At 39.4% G+C, this 14,931-nt stretch overlaps 1 protein-coding gene across 1 annotated transcript in view; it reads left to right on the forward strand.

The window, feature by feature from the left end:
* The window catches only part of Ankrd42 (ankyrin repeat domain 42), a gene marked incomplete at its 5' end in the record, with an annotated part of 50,913 nt that overhangs the window by 31,038 nt on the left and 4,944 nt on the right, over positions 1 to 14,931 (forward strand). The window contains 3 exons of the mRNA XM_010630890.2: positions 5,469 to 5,574; positions 10,709 to 10,884; positions 14,472 to 14,598. Coding sequence (XP_010629192.2) covers positions 5,469 to 5,574; positions 10,709 to 10,884; positions 14,472 to 14,598 — 409 coding nt within the window. The remainder of the gene's footprint in view (positions 1 to 5,468; positions 5,575 to 10,708; positions 10,885 to 14,471; positions 14,599 to 14,931) is intronic.

The raw sequence follows: 14,931 nt of genomic DNA on the forward strand, positions 1-14,931 counted from the left end.
TTTTTTCCCCTTACCTCTGCCCTCCCTTCACCCCCTCCTCCCCTCCCCATCTACAAACACTTTATTTTCATCTTTTCATTCTCTCACATTTTTTTCTTTTCCCTTTTTGTTCTTCCCCTACGTATCACACCTTCCCTACACCTTTAGCTCCTTTCCTCCCATTTCTAAATGTCAGTAATCTTATTAGAATCTTATGCATTGTTGCAGAATATTCACACCAGGGAAACTATTTGGTATTTACACATGTGGGACTTATTTATTTCACTTAGGAGTATATCTTCAATATGTATCCATTTTCCTATGAAGGAATCTATTCTCTCGCTCTTTATGGCTGAGTAATATTCCATTTTATAGAAAAACCACAACTTCTTTATCCAGTTTCCAACGGATGGGCAAATAGGTTGTTTCCAAGATTTAGCTATTACAAACTGTGCTGCTATAAACATGGTCACTGATTTGTTTTTATCTTTTTTTTTTTTTTTTGATACCAGGGATCGAACTTGGGTCCTTGTGCTTGCAAGGCAGGCCACTGAACCGCTGAGCTAAATCCCTGGCCCATTGTTTTTATCTTAATTCTTAAACTTTGTTTAATTCATAGTGTACATCAAGCATAAAATCTAAGCACCATGTATGCTAATAATTTTATAATGGGCATTGACTCAAAAGAGGAAATGTGAAGGTTTTCTCATACAAATAAAGAAGTTTCCAGTTTAGTAAACTTTACTGTAGGACTGGAGGATTGTACTCCATCCATCTCTGCTTTCTGTTAGGGGCCTCTCCCCTGTGGGATTAGTGGGTGGGAGCAGACTTAATATGGATGTTTAAAAAAAGTGTGGTCTTTGCTCTTTAACGTGGTTCCCTGGACCAAAGCCATGTATTAGTTCATTAGGGTTAACACAACAGAATGCTACATAGTGGGTGGCTGAAATGATGGAAATTTCATTTCCTCACAATTATAGAGGCTAGGACTCAAGGAATCAGCGTGGTTGGCTTCTACCAAGGCTTCTTTCCTTGGTATTCAGATGGCTGCCCTCTCGCTGTGTCTTCACATAATGTGTCTTCTGTGCATGAGCATGTGTCCTGACCCTTCTTATAAGGACATCACTGAGATTTGATTATTCCCATCTCTGCAACTACCTTAATTACCTCTTTTTTAAAGGCCCTGTCTCCATTTTCAGTCCCATTTGGAGGTACTGGGTTGCCAGGCGTGGTGGTGCACGCCTGTAATCCCAGCACTCGGGAGGCTGAGGCAGGAGGATCGCTGTGAGTTCAAGACCAGACTGGGCTACATAGTGAGTTCCAGGTCAGTCTCAACTACATAGTGAGACCCCGTCTCAAAAAAAGAAAAAAAAAAGAAAAAAAGAAAAGATGGAGGTACTGGGTTGATTAGCACTTCAGAATGTGAATGAGGGAAATGCAGCTCAGCCCACAAATCCGTTACAGCTCCCATTTCATAGTCTCAATATGTTTATAATTGCCAATGTATATATGGGATATAATTTAGACAGAATAACAAAAGATAGGCTCACTGAGTGTGAGCATAGTACATCTTTAGGGAAACAATAAAGTAAGTTTCTCTAATAGCTACTTTTCATCATATCTCATTAATTTCTTTCCTACTGGAGTTAGAATTTAGGGATCTTCAAGAAGGAATGTAGCCATTGTTAGATGGTAGGAGGGGGAATGAGAGGAGAAACCAGGAATTTCCCTTCACTCAGTCTCTTGTGAATCTGTCAAGGGCTCCTAGGCCCACAGGTGGACCCCACGGTGTGGTGCGGGTGTGGGAAGTGGCAGCAGCTGAGAAATCAGCATTTTTGTGATCCTTAGCCTTTTCTTGTTTGTTTTTTTTTTTTTGTTTGTTTGTTTGTTTGTTTTTTTGGTACTGGGGATTGATTGAACTTGGGTCCTTGGGCTTGCAAGGCAGGCCACTGAACTGCTGAGCTAAATCCCCGGCCCTTTCTTGTTTAGATTGTATCAAAAATCGGGCATGTAAAAATTGATACCTCCTGTAGTTCAGTTCATGTCATCCACATTTTGTCAGTCTATCTGCTTTTTTCTTTTGTTTTAATTTGATTCAGCAAACTGCAGTATCTATTACTCAGTGAAGCCTTCTTCTTAGTCTTTAATCATTTAAATCCACTAACTTACCCTTTCTTTTACTTGCTCTTAAACCATAATTATTTCAAGTCATTTCTTAAAAATTTCAAATCACTGCATAATCCTCTTATTCTCTAATAAAATATTGATTGAATTAATCAGTTTGTCCTCAGTATACAATGAGAATCTTTGGTTAAATCCTTTTGTTGTATTTTCTTGTAGATAAATTATTTTCCCTCCTCTTTTTTAGAAAACATTACTCTGTGCATTAAAATGTAAATGTTTGGCTAAACTCATTCTGTCATATAAAGCACAGTATTTTTTTTTTGGTACCGGGGATTGAACTTGGGTCCTTGCGCTTGCAAGGCAGGCCACTGAACCACTGAGCTACATCCCTGGCCCATAAAGCACAGTATTATCCATGATCATAAAGGTAACTTTGATCATATTTGAGGACAGAAAAACCAATATATATATGTTGCTGCTTTTGTATGAAGTGGGGTTACTTATAGCAGTCTGAGAATTCCTGTAGTATTCCTTGTTAGCTAGTTCTAGATAGGGGAGAGAGGGAAAGCGGGAGACAGGAAGGGGAAGGGAGGGAAAGAGGGGAGTGAGAAGTGAGAGGCAGGCTGACAGTCTGGGTTGGTTGAGAATTTGCTGATGGTTCTGAGTTAAGCAGAGAAAGACAGACTAGAAAGAGTTCTTAGGGACCTTTGGGTTATAGTGATAGACTTATTCGTCACTGAATATGGCTTTATGACTTTGTTGCCAATATTGGATGTGTGTTCACTTTTAAGCCACATTTATACCAAAAGTTCCTATTCTTTTCTTTTTTGGTACTGGGAATCAAACTTGGGACCTTGCGGTTGTGAGGCAGGCAGTGGAACCACAGGGCTAAATCCCTGGCTCAAGTTCCTATTCTTTGATGCACTTTGGAGACAGAATGAGACCCAGGCATTACTGTCAAGGAGCTACATACTTATGCAGTGAAATAACCAGGGGTTTTTATATGACAGGATTAATGGCAAAATTTTATTTATTTGTTTGTTTGTTTGATTTTTGGTACCTGGGATCGAACTTGGGACCTTGCACCTGTAAGGCAGGAAGCAGAACCACTGAGCTAAATCCCCAACAAAAGTCTCTCTCGGAGATCAAACATGGGTCCTTGCACTTGCGAAGCAGGTGGCAGAACCACTGAGCCAAATCCCTGACCCTATTATCGCAATTTTATGAAGCAGAAGTGTGTTCTTATTTACAAAGAAAACTCATTAAAAAAAAAAAATCCAGGTGTGGTGGCGCATGCCTGTAATCCCAGCCCTCCGGAGGCTGAGGTAGGAAGATCTCTGAGAGTTCGAGACCAGCCTGGACTACACATTGAGTTCAAGGGCAGTCTACATAGTGAGACCCTGTCTCAAAAAAAAAACCAACAACAAAAAACAACAAAAAAAAACAAGGTGAGATTACATTTACTTTTTTCATGCATTCATTTACTTATTAACCATGTAGGCATTTGTTAGGGGTCTATCTGTGCTAGCCGCTTGCTAAATTCTGGGGAGTATGAAGATCATCACAGTCTGTTCTCAAGTTTCATTGTGTAGTAGACTTAAGTTCAGATCTCTTAGGCTTGTTTTCCAAAGCCTCACTGAGTCTTGAGATGACCCAGGATCAGTGGATGTTAAATGAGCACATAGCTGAATGATGGGCTTTAAGCAGAGTTATGTAGGTAAAAATCCCTATAGAGGGTATGTGTGTCGACAAGATTTATACAGAAGTGTAGTTTATGTCATTAAGCGTGGTTTAAGAGGCCTATAAACTTTTTGTTTTTTGTTTTTTGTTTTTCTTTGTTTTTTTGAGACAGGGTCTCACTATGTAGTTGAGCCTGACCTGGAACTCACTGTGTAGCCCAGGCTGGTCTCGAACTCACAGCGATCCTCCTGAAGAGGCCTATAAACTTTGAGTTGTAAGTGTGATGTCTGGGGAGGGTTGTACACTTGGCCACGCTGCACAATGCTGTAACAACCTGGTGTAGACAGCAAGCCACTGCTCTGCCACATGGTACCAGCCTTGGTAAAGAGTTGAAGAAGCAGTTTAACATAAAAGAAGACAATTTATTTGGAGATGGGAAAGGGGGAAGAGCGAGATGACAGACTGCTGGGAGAATTCGAAAGTGAACTGTTCGTGGATCTCTTGTCAGCAGCTCCCTTTTATGGAGATCCTCGTCTCACGTAGGCTCAAGGAATCTGATCGCTCCCTGGCTTGTCTTTCATCCTAAACTTGGATTTCTCCTGACCACGCAACTTTTTCCTGTCTTTGGTGGAGGGTAAGATTCCAGTATGGGCTTTAAGGATGGGAGTTTAGGTTTAAGGATTAAGGAAAGGGAAAGTTTGTGATTCTTGTGTTCATCTCACTATCTATCTGGGAATTTCCAGGTCTTCACCTTAAGGTGTCTTTCTAATTGCTCAAGTCTGGCTGCCTTTGTATTTATTTTTTGTTGTCTTTTCTTTTTGTTGGAGTTTCAGTTGCCTTTGCCTTTTTTTTTTTGGTACCTGGGATTGAAATCAGGACCTTACTTTTATGTGGCAGGCTGCGGCACCACTGAGCTAAATCCTGGCCCTAGCTGGCTTTGTTTTGCTTTTGGAGTCTGGCTGCAGAGGTCAAAGCTGCCTATTAAATTTTCATAAAGCTCAGTGAAGCCTTTATCCTGCCTCTGGGGCCCCCTGCCACTACATGAGTCAAGAGTTACAGGAGCATGTACATACACATACATTACATACAGTCATACGTACACACACACACAGTATATGCTAAAGCAAGAGTTTTGATGTTGCTGTGGGTCTCTGGTTGAGATGTACTCACACTGTGGTATGACACAGATTGGGTAGGAGCTGTATAGCAAGATATAAGTGCTTGGATAAAGATTAGAAAAAAACTGAATTTTAGTTTCAAATCCATTATTTTCTTGCTGTGTGATATTAAATGTCTCCTGTATAAGAACAGTAAATATTTCATTAAGTATTTGTCTGATGAATAAGTAAGTGAAATAAGAAAATAACATTTGCCCAACCTACTTTTGTTAGTAGGAACGATAGCAGTTAAGGAACAATAGTTAAGATGGTACTCTATAAAGTACTATCCAGAATTTTAAAGCTGGACATGGTAGCGCACACCTGTAATCCCACCACTCAGGAGGCTGAGGCAGGAGGATCCCTGCAAGTTGGAGGACAGCCTGGGTTATGCGTAGTGAGTCCTTGGCCAGTCTGAACTCCATAGCAAGAAAACTTAAAAAAAACACCAAAATTTTAGAAAATAGTTATTAATAGCAACTTTGTTTTTTCATATATTTCCTGCCCCCTTCCCCCTTTTCTTAACAGCTGCGGGACAAGGCCACCTAGAGTGTTTGCAGTGGTTAATTAAAATGGGAGCAGACAATAATATACTCAACAAAGCAGGAGAGAGACCCAGTGATGTGGCTAAGAGGTACAGAGCCCTATCTGCTTTGCTCCCTTTTTTTTTTGTTTTATTTTTAAAGTTTTGCATATATTATCTTGTGCTCAGAAATTTCTGATAATTTAATGCAATTTCAGAGGACTCAATTAAAGTTAATGCAATCACAATTTTCAAGCTGAACTGACATTTGACATATCAGCTCCTCTCTCCAAAGGGGTGATTCTCAACTGGAAGGTAAAGTTTTTCCCCTTTCCTTGGGGTAGGAGCACTTAGAAAGGAGACAGAAGTGGCAGTGACTGTCTGACATTTAAGAGAGTTGGGACTGGGGCATGAGGAAAGTTCTGTAGTCATCAGAACAGTGGTAAAAACTGGGCATGTTGTGACACACTCCTGTAAACCCAGCACTTGGGAGGCTAAGGCAGGAGGATCATGACTTCGAGACTAGCCAGGGATGCCTGGAGAGTTCAAGCACAGCCTGAGCTACAAAGTGAGACCCTGCCTCAAAAACCCAAATACCTCAGTGGTTCCACTGCTTGCCTCACAAGTGCAAGGTCCTGAGTTCAATCCAAAAAACAAAACAAAACAAAACAAACCAGTGGTAAACAATGAATTGTTCGGTCTAAATGCCTGTAGCACCTTGTTGAGAAACACTAATAAAAATGAATTATCAACATTGATAACAGAAAAAGAAATCAGGGCAGGGTTTTGAAATATGCATACTTTGGGATTTACATCTGAATTGAATGTAGCACCACCAGGCCAGATCCTCAAAGAATATTTAATCCTATTTGCTCATTTGTTTGTCTTTTCATTCAACTTCTTATCTATGTTGCCCAGGTCCAGGTATTGTTGTTAGCATTCAGGATAGCTCCTGCTATGGTGAACTCATTGTATTGTGGAGAAACAATACATAAACAAAAGTTCTTGGTCATTATAATCACTGTATCCTATTACATGGTATGTATAAGCTGCAGTAAGAATGGAGGATGAAAATGTAGCCAAGCCTTCCTATATGTAGACTGTGTGCAGGGAGAAGAGGGAGAAGGCAGGAAAACAGTAACAGAAATGATAGTAAAAGTTAAGAAGGAAGCTGCAGAGGGACAGAATTTAGAAAGTGTTTGGGGAAGAAAAATATTTTTTGAAGTAATATTTATGCTGACACTTGAAGCATAACTCTTGTATGTTTATGATTCAGAGCCACTTGAATCTAAAGCATAAGTATGGGTAACAGTAGCTCTTGAAGCTGTCCCTGATGCTTGGGTCCAGTCATTCCCTCACATTGCAAGATTTGAGCTCGTGTGTTTCTGAGCTCATGTTGTTTAAGATTTTGTCTGTGGAATTTCTTTGATGCGTTGTATGGTTTTACATGCCTGGAATCAACTCACTATTTTATTTTTTAAAACAGCTTTATCAAAGTATAATTGCTATATAATAAAATGCACATATCTGTACAATGCAAGTGGTTAAGTTTTTATATGTAGAAACCTATGAAATCAGTACTATAATGAAAGATAGCGAACATACTCATCACTTCTGAAAGTCTTTATAATCTCTCTCCTTCCCTAGTGCCCTTTCCCCAACCAAATGCCGATCTGCTTTTTGTCTCCATAGATGAGTTTGCATTTTCTAGAGTTGTATGTACAGTTGAGTGTCACGTAGTGTGGTGATAAGTTCTGAGACATGTTGACAGGTGATTTTGATACAGGGGGAAGAGATGTAACTCCAAAACCTGCTAAGTTCGAAACGCGAGTTCATGTTCTCTAAAATCGAACAATGAATTTTAGTTAAGATTAGAAAAAATTATGGAGAGAAAGAAAGCTTCTGTCTAAGAGAGACAGAAGGGGGACTGGAAAGTGGGTTGCCCGCTCACCCCACTTTTCAGAGATTTTTTTTATGGGACAAAGTCACGGGTTTAAGGTGCAACAAACCTATAGTCAGCTAGTGAGATCGCAAGTACAGTTGCTTAGCAGAGTTACTCTACAGAGGGTCTATCCAAAGGTACTCGACAGGAGCCAGGCACTGTCATCTTGGGTAGGCAAATGTCTTTGAGTCCGGAGGAGACAAAGCTAAAGAAACAGTTAAGAATACATGGGCCAGGGCTTGGGATTTAGCTCTGTGCTGTCGCCGCCTGCCCTTGAACGAGCAAGAACCTGAGTTTGATCCCTGGTACCAAAAAACAAAAAAACAAAACAAAACAAAAAAACCCTAAAAACAAAAACAAAAGAATACTTGGGCCAAATAATAAGGTCTGCAGGATTTCTATGAATATGGCCAACAAGCATTTCCACCAGGAGGAACTAGTAGTAGCTTCCCACAAAGAGAATAAGGAGAAGGTCCAGGGACTTCTTATTGTATTTTAGCAGTTATGATCTGTTTACTAGGTCGACGTGGTAGATCCTGGTAAAAGCAGCCTAGCACATTTGTCTTTGTTTCCACTTGTGTGACCACTTGGAGTTTGGCAGCCTCTAGGCAAGAATAAACAAAATTTCAAAGAAATTAGGCTATGCATAATCTGTGGAAAGGTAGGTAGGTGAAAGAGTCATACGTATAAACTGAAATAGTGATTACAACCTGTTAGCTCTTACCTTCTTTTATTGATGGAGCTTATCTATAAGTCTGATATTTTGTCATAAGTCTGTCCAGTCTTAGCTGTAAGATAGAGACAATTTGAAGGACAAATTTATCTAAGAAATTTAAAACTCTAGTTGAGCTCTTATAGGTTCTACCATAGTTTTTCCTAATGATCCATAACCGTGGTCAACTATTGGTATAGCTGGAAACTGCCAGGAGGGGTTAGCAATTGGAGCCCCTTTTATATCTAGCTTTATTACTATGGCATCATTTGTATTTATTTATTTATTTATTTTTATGGCATTATTTTTATACCTCATTTGGTTTTCTTTTCTGCTGTGTGTTTATGATCAAGTTAAAGTGAGACCCGTGTCAGTTAATATGAACCTCTTGCTGTTAGTTGTTCATACTTTTGTCCACCTTGTGATTTCTCATTGCATCAATATTACCTAAGCATCTGTACTTGTAATCTCACTACTTGACTATGGTCTTGTCCCACCTTGAACCCACTTCACCTTGTGGCTTTGTCTCATAAAACACCTTTGAGAAGCTAGGTGAACGGGCAACCCATTTTCTGGTTCCCCTTCTGTCTCTCTTAGACAGAAGCTATCTTTCTTTCAATAAAAATTTCCTGTTCTTAAAAACAAACAAACAGAAAAAACAAGTACAGTGGCTTAGGTAATCATCCAATGAGAAATCACAAGGTGAACAAAACTATGAGCAACCAATAAGATTATGATAAGTGTAGTTGCTTGGGTAATATTAATTAAATGGGGATCCAGTGGGGGAAAAACGTCACAGAGCAAGTACACAGGATATTTTTTTTTTTTTTTTTGGTCTGGGGGATCAAAATTGGGACCTTGTGCTTGTGAGGCAGGTGGTGGAACCACTGAGCTAAATCCCTGCCGGTGAGCAAGGATTTTCGGTGGTAAGGGGTGGTCAGGGATCTTTCTTGGAAGATCTTTCTTCCCCATCCAGGTGATTGATACCTATTTGGTGATTGATACCTATTTATTTGCTATTATTATTGTTTTTGGTACCAGGGATGGAACTCAGGTCTTTCTGCTTACAAGGCAGGTGGCGGAACAACTGAGCTAAATCCCCTGGCTGATTGATAACTATTTAGAATATCAGTCAGTGCCTTAGAGGAAGCAGTGGGCGTGGTAGTTTCTCTCCTTTTACAATGCTGGCCTTTAGTGAATGTATTTTTTTGTTTGTTTGTTTTGATTTTTGAGACAGGGTCTCACTATGTAGCTGAGACTGACCTGGAACTCACTGTGTAGCCCAGGCTGGTCTTGAACTCACAGCGATCCTCCTGCTTCAGCCTCCCAAGTGCTGGGATTACAGGCATGCACCACCACGCCTGGCTTTTTTGATTGTCCTCGAAGTTGGCTTTTCGACTCTTCCATGTTGGCTCCTTGTGGGCTGGTCCTGTCTAACTGCCTCCATGATAATCTAATTAACTTACCTATCTGCAGTAATTTCACTGTAGTGCAACTATCATAGAACATACTTGTACAAATACAGATGAATTAGCTTATCACACACTTAGACTATATAGTTTACCCTATTGCTGCTAGACTAGAAACTCGTACAGTGTGTTTAGTGTATTGAACAATTTAGAGGAAGCTTATGGACCATAGACTGAAAACTAAGTTTTCAGTTCCTTGGGTAAATATCAAGGAGTAAGCTCACTGGACATAGGCTCGTTGTGTATTTTTGTGAGGACCTGTGAAGTTCTGCCTTCCAGTATGGCCATGCCAGTTTGCATTCCCATCAGCGATAGATGAGGATTTCTGTTATTGTCATTCTCACCAGCATTTGGTATTGTTAGTTTTTTTTTGAATTTCATAATTTGAGTAGATATGTCATGGTACATCGTTATAGTTTTAATTTGCATTTTTTCTAATGAAAACTGGTTTTGTGAATCTTTTTTTACAAATGCTTTGGGTTGAGGAAGGGTGAAGGTTAAAGGGAATAGTACTGTAGTTAGGCCTTTGAGTAACTGGAACCAGAAATAATTCTGCCATTTAAATTGGGGTAACAAGGGCATTAAATACAAGGAATCAGATAGGGTGGTCCTGGGCTCTCTATTCTATTGAGTAGCTCTGCTTGGGGACAACACCAAACATTCTGTTTTGGTACGGGGATTGAACTCAGGACCTTGTGCTTGCCAGATAGGCATGGCACCACTGAGCTACCTCCCCAGCCCTCCTAGTGTTCTTTTGATACTGGATCTCCTGTCCCAGTGTTTTTTTTTTTTTTTTTTTTTTTTTTTTTGGTACTGGGGATCAAACTTGGATCCTTGCTCTTGCAAGGCAGACGGCGGAACCATTGAGCTAAATCCCCCCACCTTTTTTTTGCCAGTAAAGTTTTTAAATGCTTACTGTTCTGAGGTGTCCAGTAACTATTTAAGTTTCCCACATAGTCTCATATATGCCAAGTTGTCACTGACCGGCAGGTACATATTTGCTTCTTGCCTGGTAGATGGGTTTCATGGAAAAGCATACAGAGTGGATTTGCCTAAGTACAAACTGCAGGTTAAATTTGAAGGAGATTGTGGATGCCACTAATTTTTTATTCTTTTTTACAGATTTGCCCATTTGGCAGCAGTAAAACTATTAGAAGGGATACAGAAATATGATCTTGATGATGAGAATGATATCGATGAAAATGATAAAAAGTTTTTTCTGAGGCATGGTGTTGAGGGAAGCACTGATGCCAAGGAAGACTTATGTTTGAGTGAGTTGGATAAAACAGATGCCAGAAGTAAGTATGTTGCCTCTGTTATCATTTGTTCTTTTGGAAACACCATACGTAATTTTTACCACAAGCTTGGAAATTATTCTAAAGACAATTACTGCCTGAAAAATTATCTGATAGTTTTGGGGAAGTAGGAGATACATTTTTCTCTTAGGGTTATTGCACATATAAAGAAGTATAAAACATTGGCTCCCTCAAGAGGGGGATGTTATAGAAAAGAAAAAATATCTAAGTGTATCATAGAAAACAAGGAAACAACTCAGAGGTTTCCATAGTTCATTGACAAATACTTTTTAGGGATAATCATTTATTGGTGAATATGTGCCAAACACTGTTGTAGCTACTGGAGAGACAGTGAACAACACAATGGGACTTACACTGTCCCAAATCTATTTTTATTTGTTTTTTTGGTACCGGGGATCGAACTTAGGACCTTGTACTTGTGAGACAGGCAGCAGCACCACTGAGCTAAATCCCCGGCCCGGGACTTACATTCTGGTGGTGCTGGTAAGAGAGGAAAGTACTGAATAAGTGGAAAGAAATAGATGTATAAAGAAAATGAAGTAAGGTGATACTCTAGATAACTGTTAGGCCTCTCTGAGCAAAGTGACATTTGAGGAGACCGGAATGATGCGGGTGGGCCGTATAAAGATCCTGGAAGAACATTCCAAGCAGAGGGAGCAGTGCATGTAACAGCCATGAATTGGACTGAGCATGATCAGAATGGCTGGAGAAGAAACACTGAGGAAGAGGTGATGGGTAAGGTTAGAGAGCTAAGCAAGGGCCCAGTCAGATCATACAGGTGCTCATAAGTACTTTAGATTTTACTTTATTATTATTATTATTATTTTTTTTTCTCGTACCAGAGATTGAACTCGGGACCTTGCGCTTGCAAGCATAACCACTGAGCTAAATCCCTGGCCCTAGATTTTATTTTGAATAGAAAGCCTTTGTTGGTGCTTGAATTGAAGAATGTTGTTTTGATTTGTATTTAGAAACACAAACTATATTCTGGGTAGAGAAAGGACTGGATGGTGGGGAAGGGTGTAACATATTCAGGTGGATTATCAATTAGGTGGAAAGAGAACATACTCATTTACTTGTCTAGGTGAAGTTTCTGATATAATTTAAGTTTGCCAGAGGTCTTAAATTAGAATTGAGTTGTGAAAATACATCTGGATATGGAAGTACTTTTGAGATCTATGATTTACAGGTGTTTTCCTCATTGCTGTGGGTTGTTTTAATGGTCCTTGATGGTGCAAAGTTTTACATTTTTATGAAGTCCAGTGAATTTTTTATTTAATTGCTTAGATTTCTTGGAGATTCTTTGAGAGTGCAGGATTTAGAATTACAGAAAATGAGCTGATGATCTTGTAGGATTTGTGTATTCTGAGATTATTTGAGAAGATAGTTGTGAAGAGATCACTGTCAGAAAACCAAGACATTTCAAAAGGGTGTTGCAGAAGAGACCAACAACACACTAGCACTTCTTTCTGTGGTGTGTGTGCCATACAAATGAGATCTTACCATCTTTTGTGTACTCTGGGGATCACTCGTGCTCAGCTGGGGTGCTTGCAGTTAGTGAAGGGAGGGCAAGTAGATATCAAGTCATGTGCTGTATTATCATCCCTATTTAATTTTATTGCAGGAAAAAAATCAAAGGACTAGACGGTACCTTCTTGGGGCACTATTTTTTTTGGGGGAGGCACCTACAAGGGACTGGTTGGATTTCTTGTCATACTGGATATTCCTGGCAATGAGCTTTAGTTCAGGGCACTTTTTAGTGAATTAAGTTTAGGGCTATGGCATCACAGAGTCCTGTAACTAAGTATTTGAGATGTGACTGCTTGCTCCAGATTGCTGTCTCTTAGGATTTGGGTCTAAATATCCCCCAAAGCTTCATGCGGTCATAGGTGAGACTTTTTCAGACAGCTGAATGTAGAGTGTGCGATGTTGGGATTACAGGTAGTGATTACTCAATCAATACACTGATTAGTTTAGCACCGCTCTGATCCTGGTGGCCTAGATAAAATATAAAAGGTACAGAGAGAAGCTGGTAAGGTCCCTTGTTGCTTTTGCTCTTTGGTTTTCCTGTGAGATACCCCTCTGCCAACCCACCCTGACTTAGACCCTGAAACCTCTACAAATGTGAGCGAAATAAACTTTTCCTCCCTTAACTTTGGGCATTAGGTATTTTGTCTCAGCAGCAAGAAAAGTAACAAAGACATTGTCACATGTCATCTAGCCTCCATTTAGGACCTACAAGGTAGGTCGTCTTCTCTTTGAAAGTCTCTATGAGGATTTAAATGTGCAAAGTATTTAATGTAGTCTTGCACATCAGGCATTTTATAAATACGTGATAGTTATTTGTTTTGTTACAGTCTCTCCTGTATTGAGTAAAAATCTGTATTCCTGAGGCTAATCCCAGTTAATTCTAGCTTTTATATCTGAGAACCTCGGTGAACAGGTCTTTGAAAACAGCCTTTCAAATATTGAGGAATATTATGTAAGCTAAATAGCCACAGGTTTTTCTGTCTTTTTTTTTTTTTCCTGTGGCTTTTATTAGTTATAGTGGTTTCAGGACCTGTTTGTTCCTCAGGAATGTCTGAGAAGATTTTATTAACTAGAGATGCCTGAACTTGTACTTCTGAGATAAGGTTCAAGCATGCACATTTTTTTTTAAAACACACCTCAGTTGATTCTGGCATGTGTACTTTGGAACTTGTAGCTCTAATATCTGGATGGATAAAACAGAGTGCTGTGTGTTAGGAAGAAGAGGCTGTAATTTGCTAATGTGGTCCTATAAAGCAGAATTTCTCAACTTTTGTACTCTTGACATTTTGCTCCAGAAAATTATTATTGCTTGTGGGGAAGAGCCCTGTACACTATAAGACGTTTAGTAGCATCCTGAGCCTCTGCTGAGTAGATTCCTGTTGCCTTTTCCCTCCCCACTCCCAAGATGTGAAAAGCAAAAATATCTCTAGATACTTTAGACCTTGCCAGATGTCCCTTAAGTGGTAAAATCAGCTCAGGTTGAGAAACATAACGGATGGAAAACTATTTTGACTGTTGGAGGATGGCTCAGAAAAGCTTTCAACACACTTCTTCCTCTCAGTATCCTCTCTCATAGTTTTTTTTGCATAGATGTTACAAGTGACTAATCACAAAATTTAGGGCTGGACTAGTTCTTTTCTTTTCTTTTCTTTTAATTTCTGGGATTACAGGCATGCACCACTATACCTGGCTGGTGTATTTTAAATTAGTTAAGCATATTTCATTTTTTTCAAATTTTATGAGATACAGTAGATCATAATGGCCCTATAATATTGCACTCATCCTGATACATAGCAGTAAAAGTTATAACAAGCTGATACTTGCCCCAGTAGGTGAGGAAAAATCCTCCAGTTCGGTGTATCATTGCCTGATCATCCAAATAGTCTAATATTTATCCTTCTGTGCACAGTATGTGCCACTCTCCAGCTCTCTACCAAAAGCAGAGACAGTGGCACTAGGAGAAGAAAATGATCAAGAGGACCAGCACCCTGAGAACACGTTATTTGTCTAAATTAGGTGCTAATTCACCTGTCTTGCAGTGAGAGCTTATAAGAAGATTGTAGAATTGAGACACCTCCTGGAAATTGCTGAGAGCAACTACAAACATTTGGGTGGGATCACAGAAGAGGATCTAAGACAGAAGAAAGCACAACTTGAGTCTGAAAAGTAATGTCCATAACACTTTAATGATTTGTATGTAGTCATTTCTCTAAATGCTGTGTGAAAATTTTTTGATGAGCAACTTGTTCTTTCATTTCACCCCAAGCATATCAGGTTCCATCTAAGCCCCTAGATGGAGGAGCTAAGATTCTTTTTTTTTAAAATTGTGGTAAAATACACATAACATAATTTTATCTTTTAACCATATTAAATGTATAGTTCAGTAGTGTTAAATCCATTCACACAGTGGTGCAACCAATCTTCAGATTCTCTTCATCTTGTAAAACTGATACTTTTTAAGGAAGTAAGTCTTTTTTTTTTTTTTTTTTTTTTTTTTTT

This window comes from Fukomys damarensis, unplaced genomic scaffold (assembly GCF_012274545.1).
Source record: "Fukomys damarensis isolate Sample0158 unplaced genomic scaffold, DMR_v1.0_HiC HiC_scaffold_16, whole genome shotgun sequence".
In the NCBI taxonomy this organism is placed as follows: Eukaryota; Metazoa; Chordata; class Mammalia; order Rodentia; family Bathyergidae; genus Fukomys; species Fukomys damarensis.